The sequence below is a fragment of the Cardiocondyla obscurior genome, linkage group LG09 (genome assembly GCF_019399895.1).
Source record: "Cardiocondyla obscurior isolate alpha-2009 linkage group LG09, Cobs3.1, whole genome shotgun sequence".
In the NCBI taxonomy this organism is placed as follows: domain Eukaryota; kingdom Metazoa; phylum Arthropoda; class Insecta; order Hymenoptera; family Formicidae; genus Cardiocondyla; species Cardiocondyla obscurior.
The window spans coordinates 3,324,083-3,349,547 of record NC_091872.1 but is presented as its reverse complement, the minus strand read 5'-3'; the positions used below and the strand labels follow the sequence as shown (position 1 = coordinate 3,349,547).

The 25,465-nt window shown below is 36.0% G+C and overlaps 5 protein-coding genes across 8 annotated transcripts; 3 read left to right on the top strand and 2 right to left on the bottom strand.

Moving 5' to 3' along the window:
* Positions 1-155: 155 nt before the first annotated feature.
* Positions 156-6,873, bottom strand: Tdh (L-threonine dehydrogenase). 3 transcript variants are annotated; one of them, XM_070662065.1, is made up of 9 exons: positions 6,100-6,873; positions 5,689-5,915; positions 5,029-5,151; positions 2,596-4,653; positions 2,263-2,455; positions 1,885-2,148; positions 1,145-1,405; positions 403-669; positions 156-316 (listed from the first exon to the last, which is right to left on the bottom strand). In XM_070662065.1, the coding sequence occupies exons 5-9, from the start codon at positions 2,429-2,431 to the stop codon at positions 156-158; spliced, it is 1,122 nt and encodes a 373-aa protein (XP_070518166.1). In that variant the 5' UTR covers positions 2,432-2,455; positions 2,596-4,653; positions 5,029-5,151; positions 5,689-5,915; positions 6,100-6,873. The 3 variants fall into 3 exon arrangements, with proteins under 3 accessions (XP_070518166.1, XP_070518165.1, XP_070518167.1); XM_070662064.1 differs by having other exon boundaries at positions 5,689-6,873; XM_070662066.1 differs by having other exon boundaries at positions 4,362-4,653; positions 5,689-6,873.
* Positions 6,857-14,111, top strand: Atk (artichoke). Of its 2 annotated transcripts, XM_070662030.1 has the most exons (10): positions 6,857-7,020; positions 7,107-8,277; positions 8,417-9,123; positions 9,798-10,122; positions 10,207-10,473; positions 10,825-10,978; positions 11,051-11,263; positions 11,434-12,184; positions 12,294-12,682; positions 12,756-14,111. In XM_070662030.1, exons 1-10 carry the CDS (start codon positions 6,857-6,859, stop codon positions 13,265-13,267), a joined length of 4,653 nt encoding a protein of 1,550 aa, XP_070518131.1. In that variant the 3' UTR covers positions 13,268-14,111. The 2 variants fall into 2 exon arrangements, with proteins under 2 accessions (XP_070518131.1, XP_070518130.1); XM_070662029.1 differs by lacking the exon at positions 6,857-7,020 and having other exon boundaries at positions 7,574-8,277; positions 11,449-12,184.
* On the bottom strand, positions 13,840-15,695 carry Rpn8 (regulatory particle non-ATPase 8). The gene is made up of 5 exons (XM_070662071.1): positions 15,521-15,695; positions 15,276-15,368; positions 15,015-15,193; positions 14,520-14,723; positions 13,840-14,443 (listed from the first exon to the last, which is right to left on the bottom strand). The coding sequence occupies exons 1-5, from the start codon at positions 15,693-15,695 to the stop codon at positions 14,132-14,134; spliced, it is 963 nt and encodes a 320-aa protein (XP_070518172.1). The 3' UTR covers positions 13,840-14,131.
* A 104-nt stretch (positions 15,696-15,799) lies between these two features.
* LOC139105786 (inosine triphosphate pyrophosphatase) lies at positions 15,800-17,895 on the top strand. The gene is made up of 3 exons (XM_070662078.1): positions 15,800-15,927; positions 15,993-16,117; positions 16,593-17,895. The coding sequence occupies exon 3, from the start codon at positions 16,594-16,596 to the stop codon at positions 17,161-17,163; it is 570 nt and encodes a 189-aa protein (XP_070518179.1). The 5' UTR covers positions 15,800-15,927; positions 15,993-16,117; position 16,593; the 3' UTR covers positions 17,164-17,895.
* An 850-nt stretch (positions 17,896-18,745) lies between these two features.
* On the top strand, positions 18,746-25,345 carry Vhdl (larval-specific very high density lipoprotein). The gene is made up of 16 exons (XM_070662026.1): positions 18,746-19,047; positions 19,242-19,280; positions 19,361-19,662; positions 19,754-19,894; positions 19,970-20,146; positions 20,202-20,344; positions 20,418-20,795; positions 20,920-21,245; positions 21,413-22,032; positions 22,159-23,039; positions 23,215-23,344; positions 23,435-23,671; positions 23,753-24,103; positions 24,190-24,514; positions 24,616-24,910; positions 24,988-25,345. The coding sequence occupies exons 1-16, from the start codon at positions 19,029-19,031 to the stop codon at positions 25,175-25,177; spliced, it is 4,554 nt and encodes a 1,517-aa protein (XP_070518127.1). The 5' UTR covers positions 18,746-19,028; the 3' UTR covers positions 25,178-25,345.
* Positions 25,346-25,465: the final 120 nt, after the last annotated feature.

Below are 25,465 nucleotides of genomic sequence, written 5' to 3'. Positions count from 1 at the left end.
CTTACAAAAATACTTCTAATTGATTTTCTGCATGATTATATTGACTATTGACTTTTTTCGCAATCAAAGAATTAGCTAAAAGCCAGTTATTGAATTATAATATAGAAATTCGCACATCAATTAAAAGAGATCTTTAATTATATATAACTTTGTAATTATACGTAACTATTGACTTCTTTTAGTCGATGTTTCGGTAGAAAATTTGTGCTGACGTCCCGCACCATTAACTCTACCAGCCTCTGTAGATCATATTTGTGTTGCCATCCCCAATCTCGTCGTGCTTCGCTATCGTCAAAAACTTGCGGCCAGCTTTCCGCTAAAATCAACATTAAAACAATTTTTTTTTTTTTTTTTTAATAATCGAATTACAATATTTGGTATGCATACATATTTTAAACTTACCGATATATTGTCGTTTATCTGGTTTATAAGATATTTTCAAATCCGGTATATATTTGAAGAGCTCGTTGAACAACTCCTCAGGTGTGAAACTCATAGCTGTAACGTTGTAAACTCGTCTACGCAGTAACTCGTCAGGCGTATTTAAAAACTGAAAGAGTGCCGACAGACAATCTTCGATGTATATCATTGGCAATCTCGTGTTAGGCTCTAAGTAGCATTGGTATTTTTTGTTTAACAGTCCCTCGTGAAATACTGCTACAGCGTAATCTACGAAATTATAAAAAAAATTAATAAAAAAATTATTGTTGAATTTCAATGTGCTAGTATTTTTTTTATTAAAACTTATAAACATTGGGGAAAAAAGCGTCTAGAATCAAAACTCGCTACATTACTTGTTAGTATATTGTCCTTGAGAAACGATAAATTCCACCATTATGCAGTTATGTTATTTATAGTTGACGCTCTAGTTATTCACAAAAAAAGGTAAAAGATATCAATTTCAAAGTTATCAACCTATTCTACATGCGGCATTAAGCGTTCCTTAAGCATGAATACGATTACCTTGCTACAAATCAAAAAAATTTAACATGCAATGTTCGTTTCAAGTGTCTTATTTTAATATTTTATGACGGCAAATTCTTAAAGAGACGAATAAATAAATTATAAAAAAAAAAGAGATCCAAAGAAATATAATTAAAAAAAGGGTGTAATAGCATTATAAAACAAAATGTATGTGTCTCACCGGTGGTACCACCGCCGGGCGGATCGCTGCTGATTACACCAGGAAATCGGAGACATCGGAAATCGAGGCCGAAGCGATGATGATAATATTCTCCTAAGAGTTCAGCGTGAACTTTACTGACGCCATAAATCGTACGAGGTCGTTGTACTGTAATATTTGGAGTAGGATTCCTTGGCGAGTCAGGACCAAATGCGCCGATCGTTGAGGGTATAAAGATTCTCAGCTTATATTGCTTTGCTAGCTCGATGACGTTGTGCATTCCTGTTATTTTACGAGAAGAACAAAAAAAATGTATAATACGTAAAAACGTAAAACAAAGGTAAACAAATATTTGTGAAGATTTTTATGAATGTCTTCGAGAGAATTGAGAATTTATTTCCATCAAACGGTCTCAACTGTGCCTTTGACACATCTTCACAAATCGCGATACTATCTATCACGCTTTGACTATTACTTTATATCCGCTTTCTCTCGGCACTTTCTTCTTTTCGTGATCACGACCGCGTTATAATTAATATCTTAATGACAAGCTTACTCGTCGACACAACATTCCATTTCACTTATTGTTAGATGCAGTTTGCGGAAAACCGTGTTTTCGCACGAGATGTTTGCGTTTTATTAAATGTTTTAAGAGAAAAACAAGAAGTAATTAAAATTATTAATAGTAATGTGACGTCTTAAAAACGCGCAATCTTGATCGGGCAACATGATGATGCAAACGTGGATAAAACTTTCTGTACCTTCGATATTGACTCGGACTGCTAACGGCACGTTTTGTTCGCCGACAGCGCTAAGCAGAGCGCTGAAGTGGATAAGCCAGTCGATCCTGTAGTCCACGACGATCTTCTGCAGGCCCTTAAAGTCGAGAATGTCGGCGAAGATGAAGGGTCCGTTCTCCAAGTTCTCCTCTGACGGCTTGATAATATCTGATAGTATGACATTGTCGTTACCATAATTCCGACGGAGCAATTTCGCGCATTCCGTACCCAGCTGTCCGAGACCACCTGAACAAAAATTGTACATAAGCTGAATTTTTCAAATTAAAATTTAGTAGCTAGATTAATTTCACAAGAACAAGTATTATTTAATTATCTTATCGTAATTAACTTATTGCTTACCCGTTATTAATATTCGCGGAGGTCTGACTGCATTTCCTATTTTAATGGAACCAGATTTCTTGGTGGCATCTATATCTTTCGTCTCACGAAAAGAATTGATAGTTACGTGGAACTTTCTGTGAGTGTTTCTCGTGATGTGACATGAGAAACGAATAATACTTTTGTACATTATTCTCAAAATCGACGACGTGTACTACAGTTTTCAAGAAAATTAAAATTTATTGTGACAAAATATTAACATTCTTAAGGCCATTTCTACCAATACAGATTAAAGTTAATCTGTGTTGATAGAAATGGCCTATCTATTTTTCAATATAATATTGATATTCGTACAGTAAAAATTCAAAAAAAAACCTAAGGCGCTTTCCACTCGTCTTTATGTTATTACTACACCAAGCACAAATAATTGTATAAGAAGGAAATCGATTAAACCTTTCCTTGTTGGTAGTCTATAAACAACTGGAAGCTCAAGCAATAATTCTACCTTATATCACGACCCATTTTCAAAACCAGTTAGAACACGGATGCTGTCTCAGTTGTGTATTTAATAAAGGCCCATTCACGTTAGGTATAATCGTACGCATACGTTCACACTACATAGACAAGAGTTATGTTGCAAAGAAGCAGAAAATATATATTTTGCTCCCTAAAGTAAACCGATTGCATTCCAATTAATTTTTTAAGTGTAATATGTCTTAGTTTTTTTTTTTTTCAAAAACATGTTCCGCGAAATAAATAATCTCTAGGCATTTGTATCTGCACGAAGCACATTATACTTTGTAAAGAACATTTCTATAAGAATTCGTAAAAAGAATAAAAAATGCAATACAAATAATAATTTCTGCTTACATTAGTGTGAACGAGTCTTTATGTAAAAAGGACTTTAAACGGTTCTTAATGTGTCTCGATCTTATGCATATACAACTCGTTTGACGACATCAACCAGAGGATTCAATTTTCATAAAAGTACACTCATTTTAATCATAAAATTTTATCCTAAATGACATTTACAGATATTAATATATGCATTAACTCAATTGTAAAGTATTTCATCTGTGTTCTATAATTATATATTTTTAATTAATTTACTTCGTAAATGTTAATTATAATTATAACAATTTTAGAATTGTTTTTTAATCTATTTTCTCCTGGAGATTGATTAAATTTTGTAATTAACTTATTTATCTATGACGCCTCGATGGAGGCTTGGCCAGTATGGACCAATAGCGAGACAATTTTTTTTCTGTAATGATCTTAAACCGGTTACTTAACGTTCCGCGTAGTAAAAAGAAAAACATAAACAAGCTGCTTGTGGATGCATATGCATATATCAAGGTTCTAAAAGAACTTTCGCTTACATTACATCGATACGCAAGATAAAATCTCAGAAATGTTCACAGATGAAACAACGATATAATGATTTTAATAGATAAATCATATTGGTAAAAAAAGAAATGCTTTATAAAAAAAAGAGATAGAGATCTTACAAATTAACTATCTCAACAGCAAGTATTTTGCATTACTGTCGCTTACTATGATGAGCAGTATAGATCACTGTTTACTCAAAATTTATTTGTGACTCAAATATAATTACGATTTATTCACACTATTATACTGATCAACCTTTGCATTTGAACGTATCGCGACTAATTGTATGATTTAAAGCGCGCAAATTTTTAAGTTTCTTGGTATTTGCATATTATAAACAAAATTTTAATATCTTATCGGTATACCTTATCTTATACTATTTTATATTTTATCTTATTGATATTAGTTCCATTTTTACTGGTGATAACATTGTAAATCTGTAGATATGCAAATAAATATATTTATTAAAATTGCTGATCCAGTTTGCTTTTAGAATTTTTATAAATGACTTGAATTATTATAGCTTTCGCAAAAAGCATTTTAAAGTACTATATAATTTAATATTTTGTGACATGAGAGATCTCACATTTTCAAAATTACTTAAATTACTGAGTATTCCCTTCCTGTTTTCTAATAAGCATTTTAGCGATTTTACTCGAAGAACAATCGACTTCTTCAATTGCTCCATCAGACATGCAACGCGGAAAATGAACAAAAAGATAATTTTTCACCTATACCGAATCGTACACATTCGGCGATCGGTGAGATTTATGGGGAAAGGGAAGAATTTCCTGGAAGCGTGTCTTCACGGTGGCTGGACACGCACTTCGCAATTCTCTTCGTGTCTCTCCCGCCATCACCCACGCCATGGCACCATCATCTTCTCCCCTCAAGTTTGTGCAGGCCACCACGCTTTTGCGAACAGCTTCTTCACTGCATTTAGTACGTAACGAGATTACGAAAAGCTATACTCGTGTCCGCGGAGACGTTGAAGATAAGACGCTCGTATATGTGTGCGTAAACCTGAAAAAAAAATATATGTTAATTTTATACATAAGAATTGAGTGCAAATAATTTTCAAGAAAAAATTTTAATTTTTTTTTTGTGAATTTGGTTTTCGCTGAGAAACGTAAGAGTACTTTAGAAGCAAAGCGCTAATTTGGTGTCCACTACCGATATAAAAGGTAAACGTAGATTTATTAAAACATAATATAAAAATTAAATTAATAAAATCAAATAATTCATAAAAAGATATTTTAGAAAGTATAATAATTGTGTAAAACAAGTCACTAGAAATCTGCTTAATATTGACTAAAATGTATTATTATATGAATATCTATGTCTTGAAAATCACAATATTCCTCGTGTACCTATAGTTGCATAATGACATAAAATTACCATTTGCGATAAAGTGAGATGCACGCTTGAGGTCACTGACAGCGAAATATCAAGGAAATGAATATCACTTTCACTAAAATTGCATCCATACCCATTCGAGGCCAAACAAACGATGTTGAGTGACTAAAATTCAGAATACTGATATTGGAAGACAGTTAATTATGCGAGTTATACTTTGAAATAATATTTCACATAAACGTTATCATAAAAAAGAACAAAAACTTGCAATTAATGCAATTATTTGTTAATAAAGAAAAAATTAATATGCACATAATATGGCATTCAATTAAGTATTACATCTGTTACTCTGTTATGTCAAATTGCAATTTTATTGCTACATCTAAGTGAAATTAGTATGTAATTATTATTTATGCTAGTCTTATTAATAAACTGGTAAATTATTACACTGGATAGAGCGGTTTTTCCACTTTGCAGTTAATATGCTTATACTTTATATTTAAAACTAATATATTAAAATCAGTTACAATATTTATTAGCTATTAATTTTATTTTATTTAAACTCACGGTCGTTAATATTAATGCTATAATTTTTGTTCAATTTTACAAACGTGACTTAAAATGCGATTTAAACTGCGAAAACAGATGCATCAAGACACACCTGCTTATTATTGCATCACATACAATCCAATTTACACTTACAATTAGAATCGTTTCATCGTTGATCGTACTATATCGATGTTATTCACGTGTGAGTAGTTTTTCAGGCCGTCCAATTGTTTGCTTCTTGTTCTTACAGTAGCACGTTACGAAATCGAAGTTTTTCTGCACGATAGGATACTTAAAAGCCTTTATCTTTCCATTAATGTAAAACGTTAATTGCAAGTTACTTTTTCTCTTTTTACGACTATAATTGCGCAAAATATTATCTGAAAACATTACATAATAAAACGAACGTAAGTAATGTGCTGCAAAACATAAATATAATAATTTTCTAAATGCAATTATATAATAGCATTTAAATTACTGCATATATTTTTGCATTTCTGCATAATAATACTGTTTAAGAAACAAAAAAAAATTTTTTTAATGTAATGTAACTCAAGATACAACCATGTCCCTGAGCTTTCTCTTCAAAGTGTGAATTTTTAATCCTAATCTGCGATTCACCCTCCAATTTTGCTCGTCGGTCATCACTTTATACATCAGAAGCGTGCTCGCGCGACGACAATTATTACGGACAATGATTGTCCTAGCGGTCTTTAACTTCGCTTACGGTACGGGACATCAATTTTGTCGTCTGCGACCGTGACGTGTGTACACGCGTACATAGTGCGTGGAATCGTGCTCAGGATACAGAGGCGTACCGTGACGTCCAAGGGCTCTTAACATCTAAAATCCCATCAAACGGCGGTGTTTCGCTAACATTTCTAAATTTTAGCCGCGCATTCGTCACCTCGTCTTCGCGGAAGCGCTGCGTAACCCTCGACATGTCGAAACAGCGACAGTTGTCGCTATTATCGTTTCTTAATAAGTTTTTTGGCCACAAATAGCATTTTGCGTAAAATCACATAAGAGCGATAGCTTGATGGCACAATAACGGATTCTTCAAATAGATAAAAAATTCGAATATTTATCGTGCTGCTCGGTGAGAAAGATAATTATTAAAAAAAAAAATTCTAAATAAACTTCAATTGTAAATTTGTAAAATACATAATTTATGAGAAAGGCTGAATGTTTTAAAATTAAACACTTACTTAACGTTTCTTGATGTCCTGTAATTTCGTCCGTTCGCGTGGCGAATGCAATATCATATTCCAGAAAATGAGGAACTGGTACTCGCGATCGTAGATTACGGTCCAAATGCGCGATGGTCAAGCCGTCAGAGGACGGTGGGCTTTTGATAGTCGGCTGGCTCCTGGCACTTCATTCCATCGGTGCCGGTGCCCAATTAGATCCGGAACATGGGTGTCCCCTGCAAGAAAAGATACTACCATGTAGATGCTCCACGCGCGACATGGAAGTTCAGATATGGCAAGTTTAGATGCAGAGATATATACATACGTATATATACTCCAGGTAATTAAATGAACAATTTTGAACGCTATGCATTCGCACAGGTGTAGTCACAGCGAATTACCAAAGGTCCTCGAGGGTCTGCATGCAGTCAGTCATTACCTGGATCGGCCGGTGGACGAATTAATTTTAGAGAACAACAACCTCCCTAGTCTGCCCGGCAAAGTCTTCGCGACCTTACGAGTTCTGCGCTTGATGCTGCGAAATAACCGCCTCGAGCGGGTGTCATCCGGCTGGCTGGAAGGGCTGCACGACTCCTTGCTGGAGCTTTTCATCGTCGAGCCAGATCTGCGATCCTTACCTGTGGACAGTTTGGAGAATTTGCAGGGCGTCGAGGCGGTGACGCTGCAGAGTCGCGTGATGAAGCGACTGCCGAGGTTCTCCAGCTTACCGAAGCTGAGGTACCTTCAGATCAACTCGCCAGCTTTGCTAGAGCTCGTCCCGAGGAACTTCCGCGACGTTCCCAATCTCGAGCAGCTGCACGTATTAGGTAGTCCGAGACTGACCAGGCTGGAGGCCGGGCTTTTTCGAGGCCTACCCCGGTTGGAGCTAATCAACATCACGGATTCCGGGATCCATTGGATTCACCCGCGCGCCATGATCGATCTTCCAGATCTCAAGGACATCTCGCTGGTGGGCAACGCAATAATCGATGCCGGTATGGTTGGTCGCGCTTGTATGGACCTCCCATCACTGTCAGTAATACGCCTGGATCGAAATCGTATTAATCGACTGGGCGAAGGCTCTTTCGTCGACCTTCCGGTTTTGTCGCGGCTCTATTTGTCGCGCAATTACATCACCGAGATATTCGCCGGAGCTTTTCAAGGCGTGCCGGCTCTCAAATCCGTGGACCTAAATCACAATCTGATTCACCGCATCCACCCGGAATTTTTCCCGCAGCGAGGTGGAAATGCGTTGGAAGAGATGTGGCTGATTAATAACGACCTCAGTCACGTCGCCGAGATACGATCGGTGCTCGAGGCTCTGCCGAGGCTCAAGTTTCTAGATGCTAGCCACAATCAGTTAGAAGAAATACCATTTGGTGCTCTGAGAGGCCATCCTACTTTGGAGAGACTTCACTTGAATCATAACAGGCTAGCTTTTTTGCAAAGAGAAACGTTCACGGCAATGCCAGCACTCAGAGAGCTTAGGCTGAAAAACAATTCTTTATCAAATCTCCTGGAAGCTCCCTTTTGGAACTTGCCGGCATTGAAGGTAAGCTGTTTTTAAATTTCTTGAATATTAATTCTACAATTTTTTTTTTTTTTTTTTTTTTTACTATTTCGGTAACTGGTTGATTTTTTTTATTTAACCTTAAAAAAATCTTTCTTCAGAAGAACATGCACGGTTTCAGGGTTTGGATCTTTCAGAAAATTATTTCCGTCACATAGAGCCACGTTTATTTGCCAATCTGCCGAATCTGAGACGGCTGGATCTTAGCGGTAATGCCATAGGACTTATCGAGCCTGAGTCCTTTTTGGGTACGCCGGCACTAGAGCACGTGAATCTTTCCGGAAACGCCTTGTCCGTCCTCCACCCCTTAACGTTTCGGCATCTAACAAATTTGTACGAATTGGATATTAGTTTAAATCGTATGCTAGAAATGGTTCCTGGTTTGCCGAAAGACATCGAACATCTTCATATGTCCAAAAATCGCATCGTTGCTCTGCCAACGGTATCTTCTCAGGACTTAGCTCTGCCAGCCCTACGCTCGTTGGATTTGAGCTCAAATGGGATCGAAAGAATTCCACCTGGTGCCCTGGGTGACTTACAGAATTTGAAAAAACTGAATCTAGGCTACAACGCTCTAAGACTCCTAGACGACGGCGTTTTCGACGGCCTCACGGGGTTGGAGCAGCTCGACTTGAGATGCAATCGCCTGGTAACGTTGCACGGACGAAGCTTTCGGCCCCTAATGTCGTTGATGGACGTGAACCTTCGCGGCAATCGAGTGGAGGTCTTGCGACCTGATATTTTTCAAGAGAACACGAGACTGCAAAGGGTTGATTTGAGTAGAAATAATCTTGCGCAAATTCCTCACGCTACCTTTGCTAATACGAGGTAAAAAAAATTCGACAGTTTTAGTATTATAATTTATGCAATAATTTATAATATTTATTTAAAAGTTTCGCTTTATTTCCGTATATAAAAAATTTTTTCATAAATTTTAAAATTTATTATTGTATTTTAATTATTATTATAATTAGTATCGTTTGTTTTGGTCGTTAAAATTCAGTATATCATGCTTAAAACAATGGAAATAATTTTCCTTTTTTTTTGTGTATTATTTCGCGGTCTTATATTCTAGTGGAAAAGTAGTTTCACTCGTAGTTGCATCACTCTTAACTTGTACCTAGAAAGTTTTTCGTGCACACGCTAATATCTCTTTCTCGTTGTGTAGCATCGGCCTGGCGTGTCGACTAATTTGACAATACTTTACCTCGATTTTATACGCGATTTTATTTAACTTCGCCTATCAACTTAACTGCATCGATCAAACACGAAGTATTTTTATATTAATTTAATTTTAATCTAAGTTTTAAACGTCGACAAAGCACGTTCTAATGATATCATAATTCTTTTTTAGATCTTGCAAATTTGTTAATGCCCAATAACAATGTAAAAGTTTAAAGAACTTTTTATCCTTTTGCACGTTTCCAAGTATCTTTGTTAGTTTTGCTTTAGAGAAAGTTTCATTTTAACACCCAAAACGATAACATCAATGTCAATTACAGAGACCTTCGTGAACTGTACGCGTCACACAATACTTTGACCGAGTTACCGGGATCGCTGCACGGCTTAACAGCTCTGCGAGTCCTCGACTTGAGCTTCAACAAGCTGAACATCCTATCGCCGGAAACTTTAAGCAGCTTGTCGTCCTTGCTAGAGTTGAAACTAGTTAGGAACCACATACGAGAGCTGAGGGAGGGTGCGTTCGATGGATTACCGCGGTTATCTCTAATCGATCTTGAAAACAATGATCTCAGGGTAATCGAAAGAAATGCGATCAGAGCGTTACCGGAGTTGCAGGCCATCCGACTCGGCAGAAATCGATTGCAGGTAATAACAATTTCACGATTATGTTATGCACCAAATTAAATAAAAGACAATCTCTCTTTAATGCAATGTACACGTTTCTTCTAGTCCATCCCTAGTGGCGCTTTCACCGAATTACCGTTGCTACAAAGCACGGAACTTCAAGAGAATCGGATTCAAGAAATCGCTAGCAATGCCTTCATTAACGTGCCACATTTACTTTTCCTTAATCTAAGTCACAATCACCTGCCGGATTTAGAATACGTCGGTCTGGAGAGCTTACGATCATTGGAGGTCCTTGACCTCAGTTACAACCGATTATCCAAAATTTCCAGTGACAGTTTAGCAGCTATGGAGTGGCTGGTGGAATTAAAGGTATTTAAAATAAAAATTTTATATTGCTTTAGTAAATATTTCACATTCAAAAAAAAAAAATTTTTTCTTATGATCAGAAATTAAAAAAGTCACTGCGACACAATTTGTGAAAAAAAAAAATTTTCCGAATTAACTTGCAAAGTATCATAAATAACACAATGAAAGTGCGAGAGTCTTCGCTAATAAAGAAGAATACTTTCTCGTCGAGAGTGAAACTCTAGCGTGAACCGTGGTGCGAGACGAACCGTTCTGCTGGCGGAGCAATTATTCGTACGCCTGCATCGTTAATTAGGGAGATAGCTGAGCCGCTTTACATAGTCGTCTAACAATCGTTTTCCTTTCTGCATACAGATGGACAACAATCGGATTTGCGGGGTGCACGGTTCACCTTTTGACGATATGCCGAGATTGCGGGTACTGAGTCTGCGAAGCAATCGAATGACCGCCGTCTCCGAAAACGCTTTCAAAAGGCTACGATCAAATATCGCTGTCTTAGATATCGACGGTAATTTTAAATATAATATAGATTAAATTCACGATGCCGATTATTTATATTTTATTTTTATTTTTAATAAAGGAAATCCATTATCCTGTTCTTGCGGCATGCTTTGGCTGCGAGGATGGCTGCAGCAAGCTTCCTCAGAGGGTCCTAGATGTGCTGATGGTTCTCTGTTCAGAGAACTTAGATTATCGCGACAAGATTGTAAACGTGAAAGATACGTAGAATTAGTTCATCCAGGATGCGAAGCTGAAATGATTAACGTCGCAACGCCCTCGGCTTCTTCATCTGGTAAATCACAAAAACATTCGAGCATACAATTACTTGATTAGTTAAATCAGAAAAATTAAAGCAATAATTTTATTATTATAAAAATATATTTAGAATTTATAAATCCGGAAAGATAAATTTCAACAAATAGATTATATTAATATGATTTAAATTATATTAAAACTTGCCAGCATTTGGAATTACAGAGACGATACCGTTGTGGATGAATCTAAAAGATTCCTCGACGCAGAAGCCCTCCGTTTCCCAGGACTCTGATTTCTTTTACCAGTACGTAGATTATCAAGACAACGGAAGCGATACGAACACGTCGCCACCCAACGTATCTACTATCAGCGCACCTACTCAGACCGTGAAGCTCATTTATCCGCCGCCACATACGCAACAGAAACATCAAATGCAGAAAAATGCTACAGCACCAGTAAAAAAAAATCCCGCAATGCCACCATCTCCCAGCAGCTCTGGTTTTACCTTCTTCGGTCTACCTTTGCCGAATTTGAACTTTAATTTGTGGGGACATTCAGCCAGAAAGGCGGAAAGAAAAGAATCATTATCGGATAAACCTAATCGGGGACGTTATAGATCCTTTCCGCCCACAGAGCCGGAAATTCACAGGGGTGGCTTTGTACCATTGCCGCGCGGTCAAAGTGGATTTATGCCTATTGCCGATCCCAGATTAACATATGAAAAACACGCGAAGCATGAGAACGTTTCGAAATCGTCAAATATGAGCAATGCACATGTACAAGAGGAACGTCCTCGAAAAAGCGGAAACAGCACTGTGATTAAAGTGGAAAAAATTATTTCTAAGTCCGGAAAACCGCGAACGAGTTTCCGAGAAAAGGAAGAAGCATCTACTACAACATTCGTTCGATCGACTGGTTTTGAATCTCATAAGATTTTGTCTACCACCAATAGAACTAGGTAAACGTTCAAATACTTTTTTTTTGTATAACTTATTTTTTATTAATTTATGATATACGAATATTTACCTTTAATTAATCTTTTGAAATCTTATTAATTTTTTACTAAGCTTCAATACATCGAATGCAGTAAAAAATAACGTTTCAATAATTGTGGAAGAAGATTCTTCGCAAGAAGCTCACGAAACATCGGTGTCCACCGAGATTTATGATGGCGAGAGTTTAGAAGTAAATACAGAGGACACTAGATTCATAGAAAAGCCGCAGATGGAAATCGCTAACAAAATAGTTTGGACCACACCAAAAGCAGTAATAGCTGAAACGAAAAAAGCTATGATTACTGAGCAGATTAAGGAAACTGTTACTGCAGCAGTAGAAATAATACCATCGAAAGAAAACGAAACCGGACACAAAGATTGGGATTTAGAAATATCCGAATATGAAAATGATCCAACTTCTCTTTTAAGCAGTATAACAATTGACTCTCACGAAAAATTCGGTATGTTTTATATTTTAATAAAATTTAATTCGACAAAAAGCTATAAAGTAATAAATTATTTTACTTGTTGCAGACGATTCGGATATTGTGACAAAAATAGATACAGAATTGATTCCACATCTAGAGTCCACAACGTTTTCTATATCAAATTCACGGCCCAAAGAAACCACAACTACGACTTTTCGTGGAACAGAAGCATCCGCTTTGTCCGCGCTTTTGATCCCAGGGGGACAAGTACCGTCTTCGGGATCTATAAATTTACGTCCATTTGGCAGATCTACAATAACCAAAGTTGCCTCGCCGTATGTCAGTTACAATACCGAGCAATCCAAGGAAAAACAAAAATCGATTACCGGCGCGGCTCAAAAAAGCGAAATCATTGACGAAACGACGACCGAAAGCCAGAAGGAGGCGTTCGTCATCGAGGATAATGTAAAAGTGATAGACAACAATCCTTTCAACTGGTATTTCCAACACTATAACGACACGAATTTAGAACCTTACGTAGGCATAGCTTACAGCCGTGCCGCGGAAAAAGATACTTATCCATGGTTCCTTTTACTCGTTTTTAGTATTTTGATATGAAAGCAATTTAGAGTTTACAACGGAGATTAAATATTTTTTTAATAAATTAATTCCTAAATTATATATATAAAATATATTGTAATATTTGTTAATAAATATTGTAGTACATTGAGGGACAAATATGGCACTTGCTATATATATTCAAAACATATTAAAAAAAAAAAAAAAAGATTTAAAGATGTAATTATATACATTTAGATTTTTGTATATTCTTTCTGGTAACTTATAAGTAGGAAAGCATTTTTATATCGATGATAAATTAATAGAACAGTATAAATAAAAGATTATTTTATTATTAATGTTTCCTCATAATAAAATAAATTGTATTTGAGAAAAATAAAAATATTCATATTTATTACACATGTTAAATAAAACATTAATTTTTTTTATAGCAATATATGCTTTGAAGTAGTTTGAAAGAATATATCAATTATTTTTTTTATATTATGTTACTAGTTGAGTAATGAATAAAATCGAGAGAAAATAAATAATTGTATCTCCTGTATACAGGCTGCTCGCGATCAAATAGAAATAATGATTAAATTATTCTGTAAAAATGTCTTAGTTCTAAATTTTTTCGATATATTTACTACATCGTTTATTACATTGAAAATACAGAAATGTTGAGTTATCATTTATTTTCTTCTCTTGCCCCTAATATATTAAAAACTCACAGAATCATACAAGAACAGTTTGAAAATCAATTTGCCGTTTCTAATACGTATTAAAACTGTTATTATTTATAAGTGGGATATAATTCTGTACAAATAGCGAACAGGCTTGACTATTACACACAGAGTCATTCATTGTCCTCAACTTTAACAGTCTCAATCTTGTAGCTGAGCACGCTCAGAAATACTACGATCACTGATTTTTAGCTTTTACCTTTTCCTCTCCTTTTTTCTCTTCTTCCTTCTTTTCTTCCTTCTTTGTATCTTTCTTTCCATCAGTTTCTTTTTTCTCAGCATCACGATTGGTCAACTTATTATTAATTAAATTGTGTAACGCCACTATAGACCTAACCAATGCTGCTAAATATACAACCAGCATCTGATCATTTGTCTTGACATATAACGAATCGACAAAGCTACTTTGAGTCATATCCGGTAATAAATTAAAGATATCCTGAAGCTGATAAACAATTTGATGATTTATAGGCAATTTCCCATTACCAACCTGCGAAAAAAATTTCTTCTATTTATCCTTTCTCTTAGCGATAGTAAGATAAAACGTTTTAGCGGTTAATAGATACCTGAAGCAAATAATCTCTAATTTCCCGAATTTGTTCGTGAAGACCTTTTAAACCAAGTAATTGGTTTGTAATTCTTTGACTTAGAGTACCAACTGTAGTATCTTTGATGTCTCGCAATAAATGCTCTACTCCAACTTCTTCTGCTTCTTCAGCTCCAATTTCACTTGGAATATGCTCAAAAGTTTTAGAAGTAGGAGAACCATCCTGCACATACAATTTTCGTTAAATATTAAACATTTTTTTCAAAATTACAAACTTAAGAAAAGAATCAAATACAAATACTTAAGGAATTATTAATTAATTTATGTATTATATATTAAATTTTTTTTTATATATTAAATTAATTTATAAATAATATATAAATTAATTTATATATTAAATATTATATTATTAATTGACAGTTTCAGACATAGAAAACTCAATCAAACAGTAAAATTATGCCTTTAATCTACTGCAAAAAAAAAAAAAAAAAAAAAAAAAAAAATGTAAACTTACATCGTGCACTTCTTCAACCGCTTGATAAGCTTCGGTAGGAAGTCCAAGATCTTTTGGCTTAGCATCAATAATGACCAAAACTGAATTAGGACAGTATCTTCTAATTAACTCATTAATGGCAACATCATTTTGATGCAGCTTAGGCCCAGTATGGTACCAGCCCACTACCTTCTCGCGAGCTAAAAATCAACAGGAGTTTCTCGATCAAAAATCCATTCAAAGAAAATCTACAAGCCTTCTACAAGCTCTCAAAATATTCACCATTAACTTTCTTAAACATTCCATACATGTTTTCTAGGTAATCGTGGTCGAGGAACCACACACTTTTATCCTTGTCATCCTCGTCGAAAGGTACTGAAATAAATGTTTCATCTTTTTATATCGCACTCGGCTTTAAAGATAAGGGCGATTTATTCTTTACGCTACTTTGCGCTTTAATAAAAATAAAATAATTTAACTAGAAAGATATTTAAAGAAACATTTATAGCGTAATTGTCCGTTCTAACCTGCAAAACTGTTCGACACGTCCAAGACACCCTTGGCCCTCCAGCAGCCCAAAAGTACGCCGACGACTCTCTTTTGGTTTCCGATTTTTCCCATGCGGTTAAAGTGATCCACCACGCTCAACAGCACCAGCGGGTGAACCACAACTTTTGTTGTCACAACCTCTTGACTCGGCATTTTTGGACGAACCTACGAGTTATACCGCTACGATACTAACACTATCCCGCAGTCTGCACTATCCTGACATTCTGAACTTCCCAAGTTCCCGACCACTGATCGTGTTTAGTTGGAGAAATGACACGAATGGCGTGTCGCATACCAGGTTCGTCAACCATACGCTTGATTCGAAGAACAGAAAAAAATTGACGCATCTATCGTTTGTAATGTAACATAGTACATTCTAGGCATGGTAAGTAAAATAACATGAATAAATAAACGATGAAATTAATTTTTATTTGATTTGATAACGGAAAGAGGCAGTTCCATAATTCATCCGCGTAAAGTTGGTCAGCTTGAGCATAAGAACAATATACGCCACAACGTGCAGAGGTTTTCTTGGTTAGGAGTAACAAGTTTTTATGTAAAAATACCTCGAGAAGGTAAGAGATCTCTTTTTCGTACCAAGGGTATGTTTAGCAAAAGCGATTTGTTATTTGAAATGTGTTACATTTGAATTGTTTAAAAAGTAACTCAACGAACAGAAATCTAATATGCCATAGACGGTACATATATATAGATAGTAGACAGTAGCAAAATTCAGTGTGATAAGTGTCGGTAGTACCAATTTGAAAAAGGTGAAAGCGCGAAAAGAAAATAAAGTTTAAATATAGTCGAAAAAAAATTATGAACAATACAATATAAAAATGTTATTTTAATTATAATTTAATTATTTTTCTGATTAATACTGTTAATTTACTAAAATTTTATGTAAAATATTATGCACAAACCGGAAAATTTTTTAGCAGTAATATACTTACATACTTTTTTGTTTTATGTATAATAAATATAAGTAATTTAGACCTGTTTTGTCTAGAAAATAGAATTTACGTATCTGACATATGTATCTTTTTTTAGGATGTCTCTACCCATAGTGTTTGTAACAGGCAACGTTAACAAACTAGAGGAGTTTGTTGCTATTTTAGGAAAAAATTTTCCTCGATTGATTACAAATAAGAAAATTGATTTACCTGAGTATCAAGGAGAGATAGATGATATATGTCGTGACAAATGTCGAGCTGCAGCGAGCCTAATGAACGGTCCGGTGATCATTGAAGACACCTGTCTCTGCTTTAATGCGATGAAGGGTCTTCCGGGACCTTATATCAAGTGGTTTTTTGAGAAACTAGGTCCTGAGGGTCTACACAGGATGCTTCATGGATACGAGGACAAATCGGCGGAGGCGGTATCCACGTTCGCTTACTGCTCTGGCGAAGGCTCCGAAGTTTATCTATTTCAAGGACGCACTCAAGGTACCATTGTCAGTCCACGAGGTTCAAAGGACTTCGGTTGGGATCCTTGTTTTCAACCGCTCGGCTACGACAAAACCTACGCGGAGCTGCCGAAGGAAGAGAAGAACAAGATCTCTCACCGCAGCAAAGCGATAGAAAAACTAAAAAATTATTTGATAAAAGACGAGAACGTTTAATTTCTTTCGCGAGATACTTTTTTACAATCTTGTTTCAATTGATTGTAAAAACATTCTATAGATATCGTTTATGTGAATCTTGCAAAATTTATTTTACAACGGGAATCATTAATATTAATGAATATTAATTTTGTTTAATTATGCCGAGTGGCAAACTCGCGTTGTTTTGTCTTCAACTTTGTAATTTACGCTGTGACCTATAATGTTAACGTTCGATATCCATTAAATTTATCAAAGGTGATTTCTCGCCGAAAACAACGCCTTTCGATATCTTGTAAGAATAGATAGCCGTCGTACAGCATATGGAACTACTTCTGGCAGCCTTGAAGCTACCTTGACGCCTCGCAATTAAAAATCTGATAACTTCAATTTCGCTAGATTATGCAATATGTTAATCGGTGACTTGTACCTTACAAGTCTAGCGTGACGCAACAAATTTAAATATGAAACCATTTTAATCGTCCAGTAGTAGATATTAATAATCGTGTAAACCGATACTTCACGTACGCAAGCACTCGTAATTAGAAGAGTTAATCATATATACGTACAGTATATAACTGACAGATCACTGTTACTAACTTTCAGTTATTCACTCACTTTATTCACCAACAACGTGATTACATACGCTGTGTGAGTGGCACCGAAATAAATGCCATTTAAAATATTATCAATTATTTAAGCGCATAAATAGATCAAAAAAATAATATAATGCAATATATTACATAACAATTATCAGATCTTGTGTTTTGTATCTTATATATCTTCTATTGTATTTATGACGCGTAGAGAAACTAAAAAAATATATTTAAATAAAAAAGAAAAAAAAAAGCGATGTCTTTAATATTAAAAATATATTTTAATAATAGAAAATGCGGTTAAACTTATCTCGATTCATGTAGCAAACGTTCTTTTAATAACAGATTCTTTAAAGTCAATTAATTTAGTGTGTTGTATTACGTAAAAGCGTTGGTAAACATTTTCGTATCGTTTTTGATTCCTTTTTTTTTTTTTTTTTTTTATTAAACTGTAAATGATTATTTAATTTATACGATTATTGGAAAATTTATTCTTTTTTGGTGCAATTATTCACGACTGTCATAATCACCGTAAACACGCATGCTAAATAGAATATTCTTTAAATCTATTTCAAGTAGCTTTATTGCAAGATGCGTTTAACAAAAGTAACAAAACTTTCTACGTAGCTTGCGCGTAATCTTTCGGCAAAAGATTTATTTATCGAGCGGCTAATAATTCTTTTAACTCTTTTGACCCGGTTATTCACATCTCGTTGTCTTCGCGAAGTTGACTTTTTTTACGATGAACACTTCTTCCAATGTTTCTCTCTCGTTTACAAACTCATTATCGTTGGAGATACCGATTTTCGGCTGCACCAGTGTCCCAGAAATATTCGACAGTCGGCTCTTTTCCGGTGCATAAAACAGTCGAAGGGAGACGGCGGCGGGACGCGTGGTACGTATGCAGAGATAAAATTGCGAAACTTACAATTAGACGGGAACGGGGAAAGAGGAAGCAGGTTTTTTTCCCCACTGAAGAAATTGACAATGGAAAGAGTGCCGCCGTTAATCACGATCGCTGCGGTGCACGAATTATTTTTAATATACGCGCGTGCGTTATTAATGTTCACAGCTGCAGTGGGGCTTGATGCCCGAAAGGGTTATCTCCTTGATTACCGACGTAATCTTCTCTCTTTCCCTCCCCCTCGTAACGTGTAACCACCCTTTTCGTTTCGCGAGGTTATCGGCTAGCCTGCACTTTTGCATTTTACCGGCAATTGGAGAACGTCGCCCCCTATAAAAGCGGGACGATCTCGCGTACGCTACCAGTTTTACATCAGGGGTCACGCTATGATGAATGCCCTAACCGGTAAGCCTCACTCGAAGAAGCTATTTGCATCTTCGTATACTAAAGCTTCAAATCGTATGTATACCCAAATTCTGTACTTCTCACCGAGCTTTCCCTTCACGAGTGTACTTTAAGTAATATTTTTTAATGCCGTAACGCGCTGTGTTATGCACATTATACGTTTAATAAAAGCAATTAAATTTTTTTTTTTTTAGTATTACTGCTGTGTCTAACGGCCGCCTGTGCGGTACCAGGTAAATTATTTTTTATTTTATTATGCGATGTGACGTAACTGTTAAAATTTTTATAAGCCTGATAATTTTTAATATTTCAGTACATTTTCCGGTTGAGAAAACGCTGATCTACAACTACTATGCGAACGTGAAAGCGGAGATTGTCGAGCCAGCTCAATATGTCTCTCAGTTTGCTCTCGTCGGGCAGCTTCACGTAACGAAGGACGACAGTGATCCGACTTTGAGTAATGCTTATTACGTGAAATTGAACAACGTAAAGTATGGTATGTACAATGGCATGGTCACCGAACACTACCGACCAATCGAAGTTCTTCAGGAACTCGGCGATGCCGCACAGCAAATTCAAGAACCTTTTATGATTATTTACAACGAAAATGGGATGGTGAGCGTCTGATTTTCTAACTTGATAATTAGACGTAACGATTATTCGTAAAAAAAGGAAAGAAAAATTATAACGAAAAATATGATTTTAGTTCCAAGGCATTAAAATGCCGGAAACTGAGAGCGGTTGGTCCAGAAATATCAAGCAGGGAATCGCTTCAATGATGCAATTGGATCTGGCCCACGTTCAGATGCAGACTCCAATGAAGCCGCATGGGTTTATTACGCATGAGGTAGGTAACGACTGATGGGAACATCCAGCAAAAGCGGGTTTGTTTTAAAATGTTCTCTTTGGTTGTTACCACTAGAACACCATCCATGGCGTTTGCCAAGTCGCCTACGATATTCATCCGAAAAACCCGACGAATGCGGAAGACGCCAACGTCTTCGTGGTCACAAAGATACACGATATGATGAACTGCAGCCACTTTGTTCAACGTATCTTCAATCATGTCGAGTCCGATAAGTGTCACATGGAGCCTATGGTAAATTTTGTTATACTTTGCCCATGAATTGTTTTAATATTATTTTGAATCTCAGGATGACATGACTACTTCCGCCAGAAGAGTTTTCGAAATCAAGCAACAGGACAACGACATTATTATTAAAAGGATGGTTGCTCACTCGACTATTAGTTACTTCCCGTATAATGGCCGATCTGAGGGTCATTATCTTTCGACTAAGTAATTATATAATATGTTAATTAATACATAATTGCGTCAGCAATCAAGTACTAATTTTATTTTTATATTTTAGCACTACTTTGGATCTACACTCTGTAGTACCGACGACAGGAGTTCCCGTGATGGCTGTAAACGTTCAGAACCTGCCTATTATTAGAGACATTACTTTCAATAAACCATTAGGAAATTATGCTCTTAATGCCGCCGAAGATCTTACGCATGGTCGACATATTGTGAAATTAGACGCTCTCGTTCCCAAACTTAAAAATATGTTGGTCGAAGCTGCTGATTACCTCGAGGAAGATCACTTACAGGCTAAAGAACCCGAATGGAAGCACGGGCAAACCATCAACAGGTTGCAGCATACTATGACTTACATGGATTTAGCCTCATTGGAGCAGGTTTATAATGCCATTCAGGATGCGACAACGCCTAAAGAAATTACGATGAAGTGAGTACGAAATTATTTCTTATTTTTTGCTTTAAACAAATAAATTTATATCTTTTAAAAAAATAATTTGTTATTATTTTTTAAAATCTAACGATACATTAAAACGGCGATTGTGTTTTTAAAGGAATATTTTTCTGAAAATGATCCCTACCGTTGGCACAACCGCTGCCAGCCACTTCGTGCGAAATATTGTCCGCAAGCACAAAGTGACGGATGATATTGCTCTCGCGATGTTAGTGAAATTGCCGATACATGTCAAAGTACCGTCAGAGAAATTACTTGTGGAAATGGAAGATTTATTGAAATTAAGCAACGTATCGCCGCAAGTTAAGAAAGCCGGTATCCTTTGCTTCTCTATTTTAATTCGCAAAACGTTTATGCATCAACAAAGCGACACCGTCCACGCCGTTCTCGACAGATATCTTCACCGTTTCCTCGATCACATTAAGAGTAAGTATTGTATTGTATTGTATATGTATAATTTACATGTATTAAATATTAGAAGCACGTAATAAAAGTAAGTGATACTTTATTTTCAATTTTTATTTTATTTTTTATTTAATTTAATTATTTTTAACAATACAATACTTACCTAAATCTTTTTATTAATGTTTCAGCTGAGGAATCATACGAGATGAAAATGGTGTATCTGATGGCAATGAAAAATGTACAAGTGGGTAATATTGAAAAACTTTTGGAGCCAATCATCCGTGGTGAAGTTTTGATATCCGATAATCCGTTCCATATTCGCGTTCAAGCAATCTGGGCTATCAAAAAGGCAGTCGCCAATAAAGTTGAATACACTCACAACTTGCTCTGGCCTATTTTCGCTGATGCCACTCAACCACTGAACGTCAGGATTATCGCTTACGATATCTTGATGAGTCAAATGCCAAACATGCAACGTATCATGAATATCTACTGGCTTATGATACACGAATCAAACAACCATCTATATAACTATCATGTTACTACTCTAAAAAGTCTTGCCAATTCCGTGGATCCTTGCCTAGTGTCAGTTCGCGAAATGGCCAGGAAAGTGTTACGAATTACTAAACTCAGATCAGAAAATACTCCGCTTTCGTCAAAACATATCGTTGACTATATGGATCCTATGTACGAACATGGTGAATCTTTGACTAACTCCTGGGTTCTTGATGAAGTGACTGGTATGCCACTCGCGGGATACGTCGAATATCATACTTCAGTTGCTCGTAAACCCGCCGACAAAGTTGGAGTAAGTATTAACATCAATTTTATTATAGATCAAATATCTCGCAAAAATTTACGAAAGTAATATAATTATTTATATTTTATTTTTACATCTAACAGCATATATTAAATTTTTATAAATTTTTATTAGATTTACTGGAATGCTTTTGGCCTGGATGAGATTATGCAAATAGTCAAGAAGGAGTTAATGGGCAATTCATTGGAAAGCCTTTCCAATAAAAATGTGCAAAATCTCTTAATTCGCGCAGCACAGGACATGCCGATGAAAAGATCTATTCATGTCGACATCTGCATAACGCTAAATGGTGTTGTCGTTCTTGCTAATCATTACGACCAAAACTCCTTCAAGAACATGTTCGACGACACGAATCTGTTTAAGCAAATGATGGTCGCCAATTTCCAAGAAATTATGTACGAAAATCTTTACGAAATGTTGGTGCCCACCGACATGGGTCTACAGGGAGTCTTCAGTACAAAAATACCTCAACTGTGGTCGATAAAATTCAATAACCTTCGTTCTGAGATTAAAGCACCATCGGTGAACATGAAATTCGACATCGATACTCGCATTTGGAAGCATGGCGAATACGCCATGTCGATCTATAATCCAATCGTCGACGTGTGGCACTCAGTTCGTCGCGCCACTGTCCAGGATGTCGCTTTACCCGTGCAAATGAGCGTAGGATATAATCACGAGGCAAAGAGCCTCAAGATTACTATGCCGAGATTACCAATCAACAAGCTATCGAACACTGGTATACGATTCTACGCGAAAAACTTAGTGACCATCACCGAGGACGAACAGGACGTTCTGAAGACTTGCTGCGCTACTTGTCATCATCACACTGTCGTTACTGCCAACGAAAAGAAAAATTATCATATGGTTATGGAGTCTAAAGACATGGGGCTCAGATACAGCATGTCGATTTTTGACTGCGAAAGCGAAATGACTCCTATGGCCAACATTGAAGAATGGCATCGTGTGCTCTCTGCAGATTATAAGAATACTTGGTAAGTAATAGATTAAAATAATAAGTTTTAATCGTAACGTTTCAACAGTAATAATATTCATTGTTACTAATATTTTTTTTTATTTTATTTTATAAAAAGAAATGCAATTTGTAATTAAATATTTTTCTATTGTCAATTATTTTCTAAAAAAATATACTATTAATTTGTTTATTAGGAATTCGAAGGTCCTCCAATATATCATGGGTGTCCGCCAAAAATTGATTAACGACTACATATCGCTGCAAATGGGTAACTGTGGAAAGCTCATGAAAATTGAACCGAGCATCGTTTATCCTACGTCGCATGTAAGTAGTTAAAAATCTCACAATTAAAAAAAAAAGGTTTTTAAAAAAACCAAAAATTTTAGCATTTTTAATTTCTCGTTTTTCCTGCAGGTCGACATGAATATAAGGGTCAACATGGAAGATCTCGATCACATTCATGATAAGATGCACGCTCTTAGCAGCAACAAGATTAATCTACGTGGTACCCTTGACGTTAAAGCAGCTTCAACAAACGAATCCGTCCGCTCATGGGATGTAAACGTAAACGTCGACATGTCACCGGGACACGTAATCAATAATTTCAAAGTTCAAATCACGAGAGAGACTCCGGGAGAAAAGAAGTTAAAGGTGCGTTTAATTTATCTTGATTTTTTTTCCGAGAAAAATAATAAATTTTATACAGTAATTAATTTTTTTATTTTTTTATAGATCTGCGTAGATGCTCAAAAGAATTACCCAGTTGTCGAAACGGATCCTTTAAAAGTTGCTACCACTAAAGAGGAAACTAATAGCAAAGTAACCGTTACAGCAGGATTTACAGATGACGATAAATGCGTCCGCGACGATATGATGATCATGATGACTGTGAAGGGTGAGATGTCAGAAGAACAGAAGACAAAAATGACGCATGATAACATGCACGGTGCTTGCATTAAAGACAATCAAAACCCGCAATTCTTGACAAGACAGGGGCATGTTGCCAAAACCATGAATTGTATTCGTGAGACCATACAATACACGACTATGAAGAAGTACACCATTAATACGACGTACAAAAAAGTGAGGAAAGATAAAAACGAAAATATCAAAGTGTAATAATTAAGGATGTCACCAGATATAATTAAAAAGAAATGTGGTTTTTTTAGGTGCCTGTACGGATATTGTCGCTCGTTGCTATGATGGAAGATTACGTTCGCGCATCGTATTTGCCGTATGTGTGGTACATCACAGACCGTGCTGAAAACGGTAACGCAAAAGTTGTAATCGAGTATTCCACCGATATGAGCCACCTCTACGCGATCGTCGTTACTCCGGTAAGCGGATACCAATACATCGAAGTTCCTTTGCAACAACATCTTTTCGACGGTATAGTTACTCACACACCGATGTCATATCCGCAATGGCATTCTGTGTTGGATAATACTCGATTCTCTGTAGCTGCTTTGCATAAAATGTCACAAAATCAAGCTAGTAAGTTTCTCAAATATTATTTTCAAATACATATATTTTTAAAATTATAAGTAAGTTATAATGTTAAAAGCTTGACTTCATTGAACGCCTATCTTTTACAGAAATCTGCACTATTTATCCACAAACTTTGGTGACTTTGGACGAAAGTGTGATGCCATTCGTGGTATTCGATAAATGGACTCTGATATCCGGCGATCACATTGATCGAACGTACGCAATTTTCGTAAAGTCCGTGCAAGGTACCAAGCTGGCTGTAAGAGTGTACGTCGCCGATCACGAAATGGAAATTGTACCGAACGAATTTAATGCCGTCGTTTCCGTTGACGGCAATGTAATCGAGCATTACGAGAAGGGAGTCATTGTGCCGAAAGATGAGCCGAAGTCTTACGTGTTTAAGTAAGTGCCGCGGTTAATTGATAAGGCATACAATTTAAGGGAATGCAATTATATTAAAATATAATTTTTCTTTACAGACTTACCGATAGCAGCGAACATCTTGTGGTCCAATCTCAACGTGTGCCAGTAATGATGGTATGGACTTCCAGCAGTGTCACTTTGATGCTGGATAACAGTCTGCAAGGTCGCGTAACCGGCATGTGTGGGCACATGGATGGCACTCACAAAGAGAAAGTTCCCCAGGTTTACACCGTTATGAATATTTAACTGTATAATATAATATGAAACTGCGAGGAATATAATTATTTTTATATTAATTAAAATTATAAGGGACATAATTTAAAGGATATTTCTGTTAAATAAAAGAATGTAGCTTAATAATAGCTTGGATGAGAGAAAAGAGACAAAAAAAAATAAATTTTTATTTTTTGTTTACTTGTATTAGTTATCTGATTTTTACGTCGATCTGTTAAAAATTGAATGTCAAATTATTGTAGGGTTTTCTATTTTTAAAGAAGTGTTTTTTTTTTTTTACCGCGTTTATCAAGGAATTGT

What these genes read in the sequence shown, in the direction of transcription:
- Tdh (XM_070662064.1), bottom strand. Translation starts at nt 2,431, where the DNA reads ATGTACAAAAGTATTATTCGTTTCTCATGTCACATCACGAGAAACACT. An exon ending in TCCGCGAATATTAATAACGG is followed by an intron (nt 2,149 to 2,262) that starts GTAAGCAATAAG and finishes ATTTTTGTTCAG; the next exon opens with GTGGTCTCGGACAGCTGGGT. An exon ending in GCCCGGCGGTGGTACCACCG is followed by an intron (nt 670 to 1,144) that starts GTGAGACACATA and finishes ATAATTTCGTAG; the next exon opens with ATTACGCTGTAGCAGTATTT.
- Atk (XM_070662030.1), top strand. Translation starts at nt 6,857, where the DNA reads ATGGTCAAGCCGTCAGAGGACGGTGGGCTTTTGATAGTCGGCTGGCTC. An exon ending in GGAACTTGCCGGCATTGAAG is followed by an intron (nt 8,278 to 8,416) that starts GTAAGCTGTTTT and finishes GCACGGTTTCAG; the next exon opens with GGTTTGGATCTTTCAGAAAA. An exon ending in TCTACCACCAATAGAACTAG is followed by an intron (nt 12,185 to 12,293) that starts GTAAACGTTCAA and finishes TTTTTTACTAAG; the next exon opens with CTTCAATACATCGAATGCAG.
- Rpn8 (XM_070662071.1), bottom strand. Translation starts at nt 15,695, where the DNA reads ATGCCGAGTCAAGAGGTTGTGACAACAAAAGTTGTGGTTCACCCGCTG. An exon ending in AATGTTTAAGAAAGTTAATG is followed by an intron (nt 15,194 to 15,275) that starts GTGAATATTTTG and finishes GTTGATTTTTAG; the next exon opens with CTCGCGAGAAGGTAGTGGGC. An exon ending in CGGTTGAAGAAGTGCACGAT is followed by an intron (nt 14,724 to 15,014) that starts GTAAGTTTACAT and finishes TTGTATGTGCAG; the next exon opens with GATGGTTCTCCTACTTCTAA.
- LOC139105786 (XM_070662078.1), top strand. Translation starts at nt 16,594, where the DNA reads ATGTCTCTACCCATAGTGTTTGTAACAGGCAACGTTAACAAACTAGAG.
- Vhdl (XM_070662026.1), top strand. An exon ending in TCGTTTATCCTACGTCGCAT is followed by an intron (nt 23,345 to 23,434) that starts GTAAGTAGTTAA and finishes TTTTTCCTGCAG; the next exon opens with GTCGACATGAATATAAGGGT. An exon ending in TTAATACGACGTACAAAAAA is followed by an intron (nt 24,104 to 24,189) that starts GTGAGGAAAGAT and finishes TGGTTTTTTTAG; the next exon opens with GTGCCTGTACGGATATTGTC.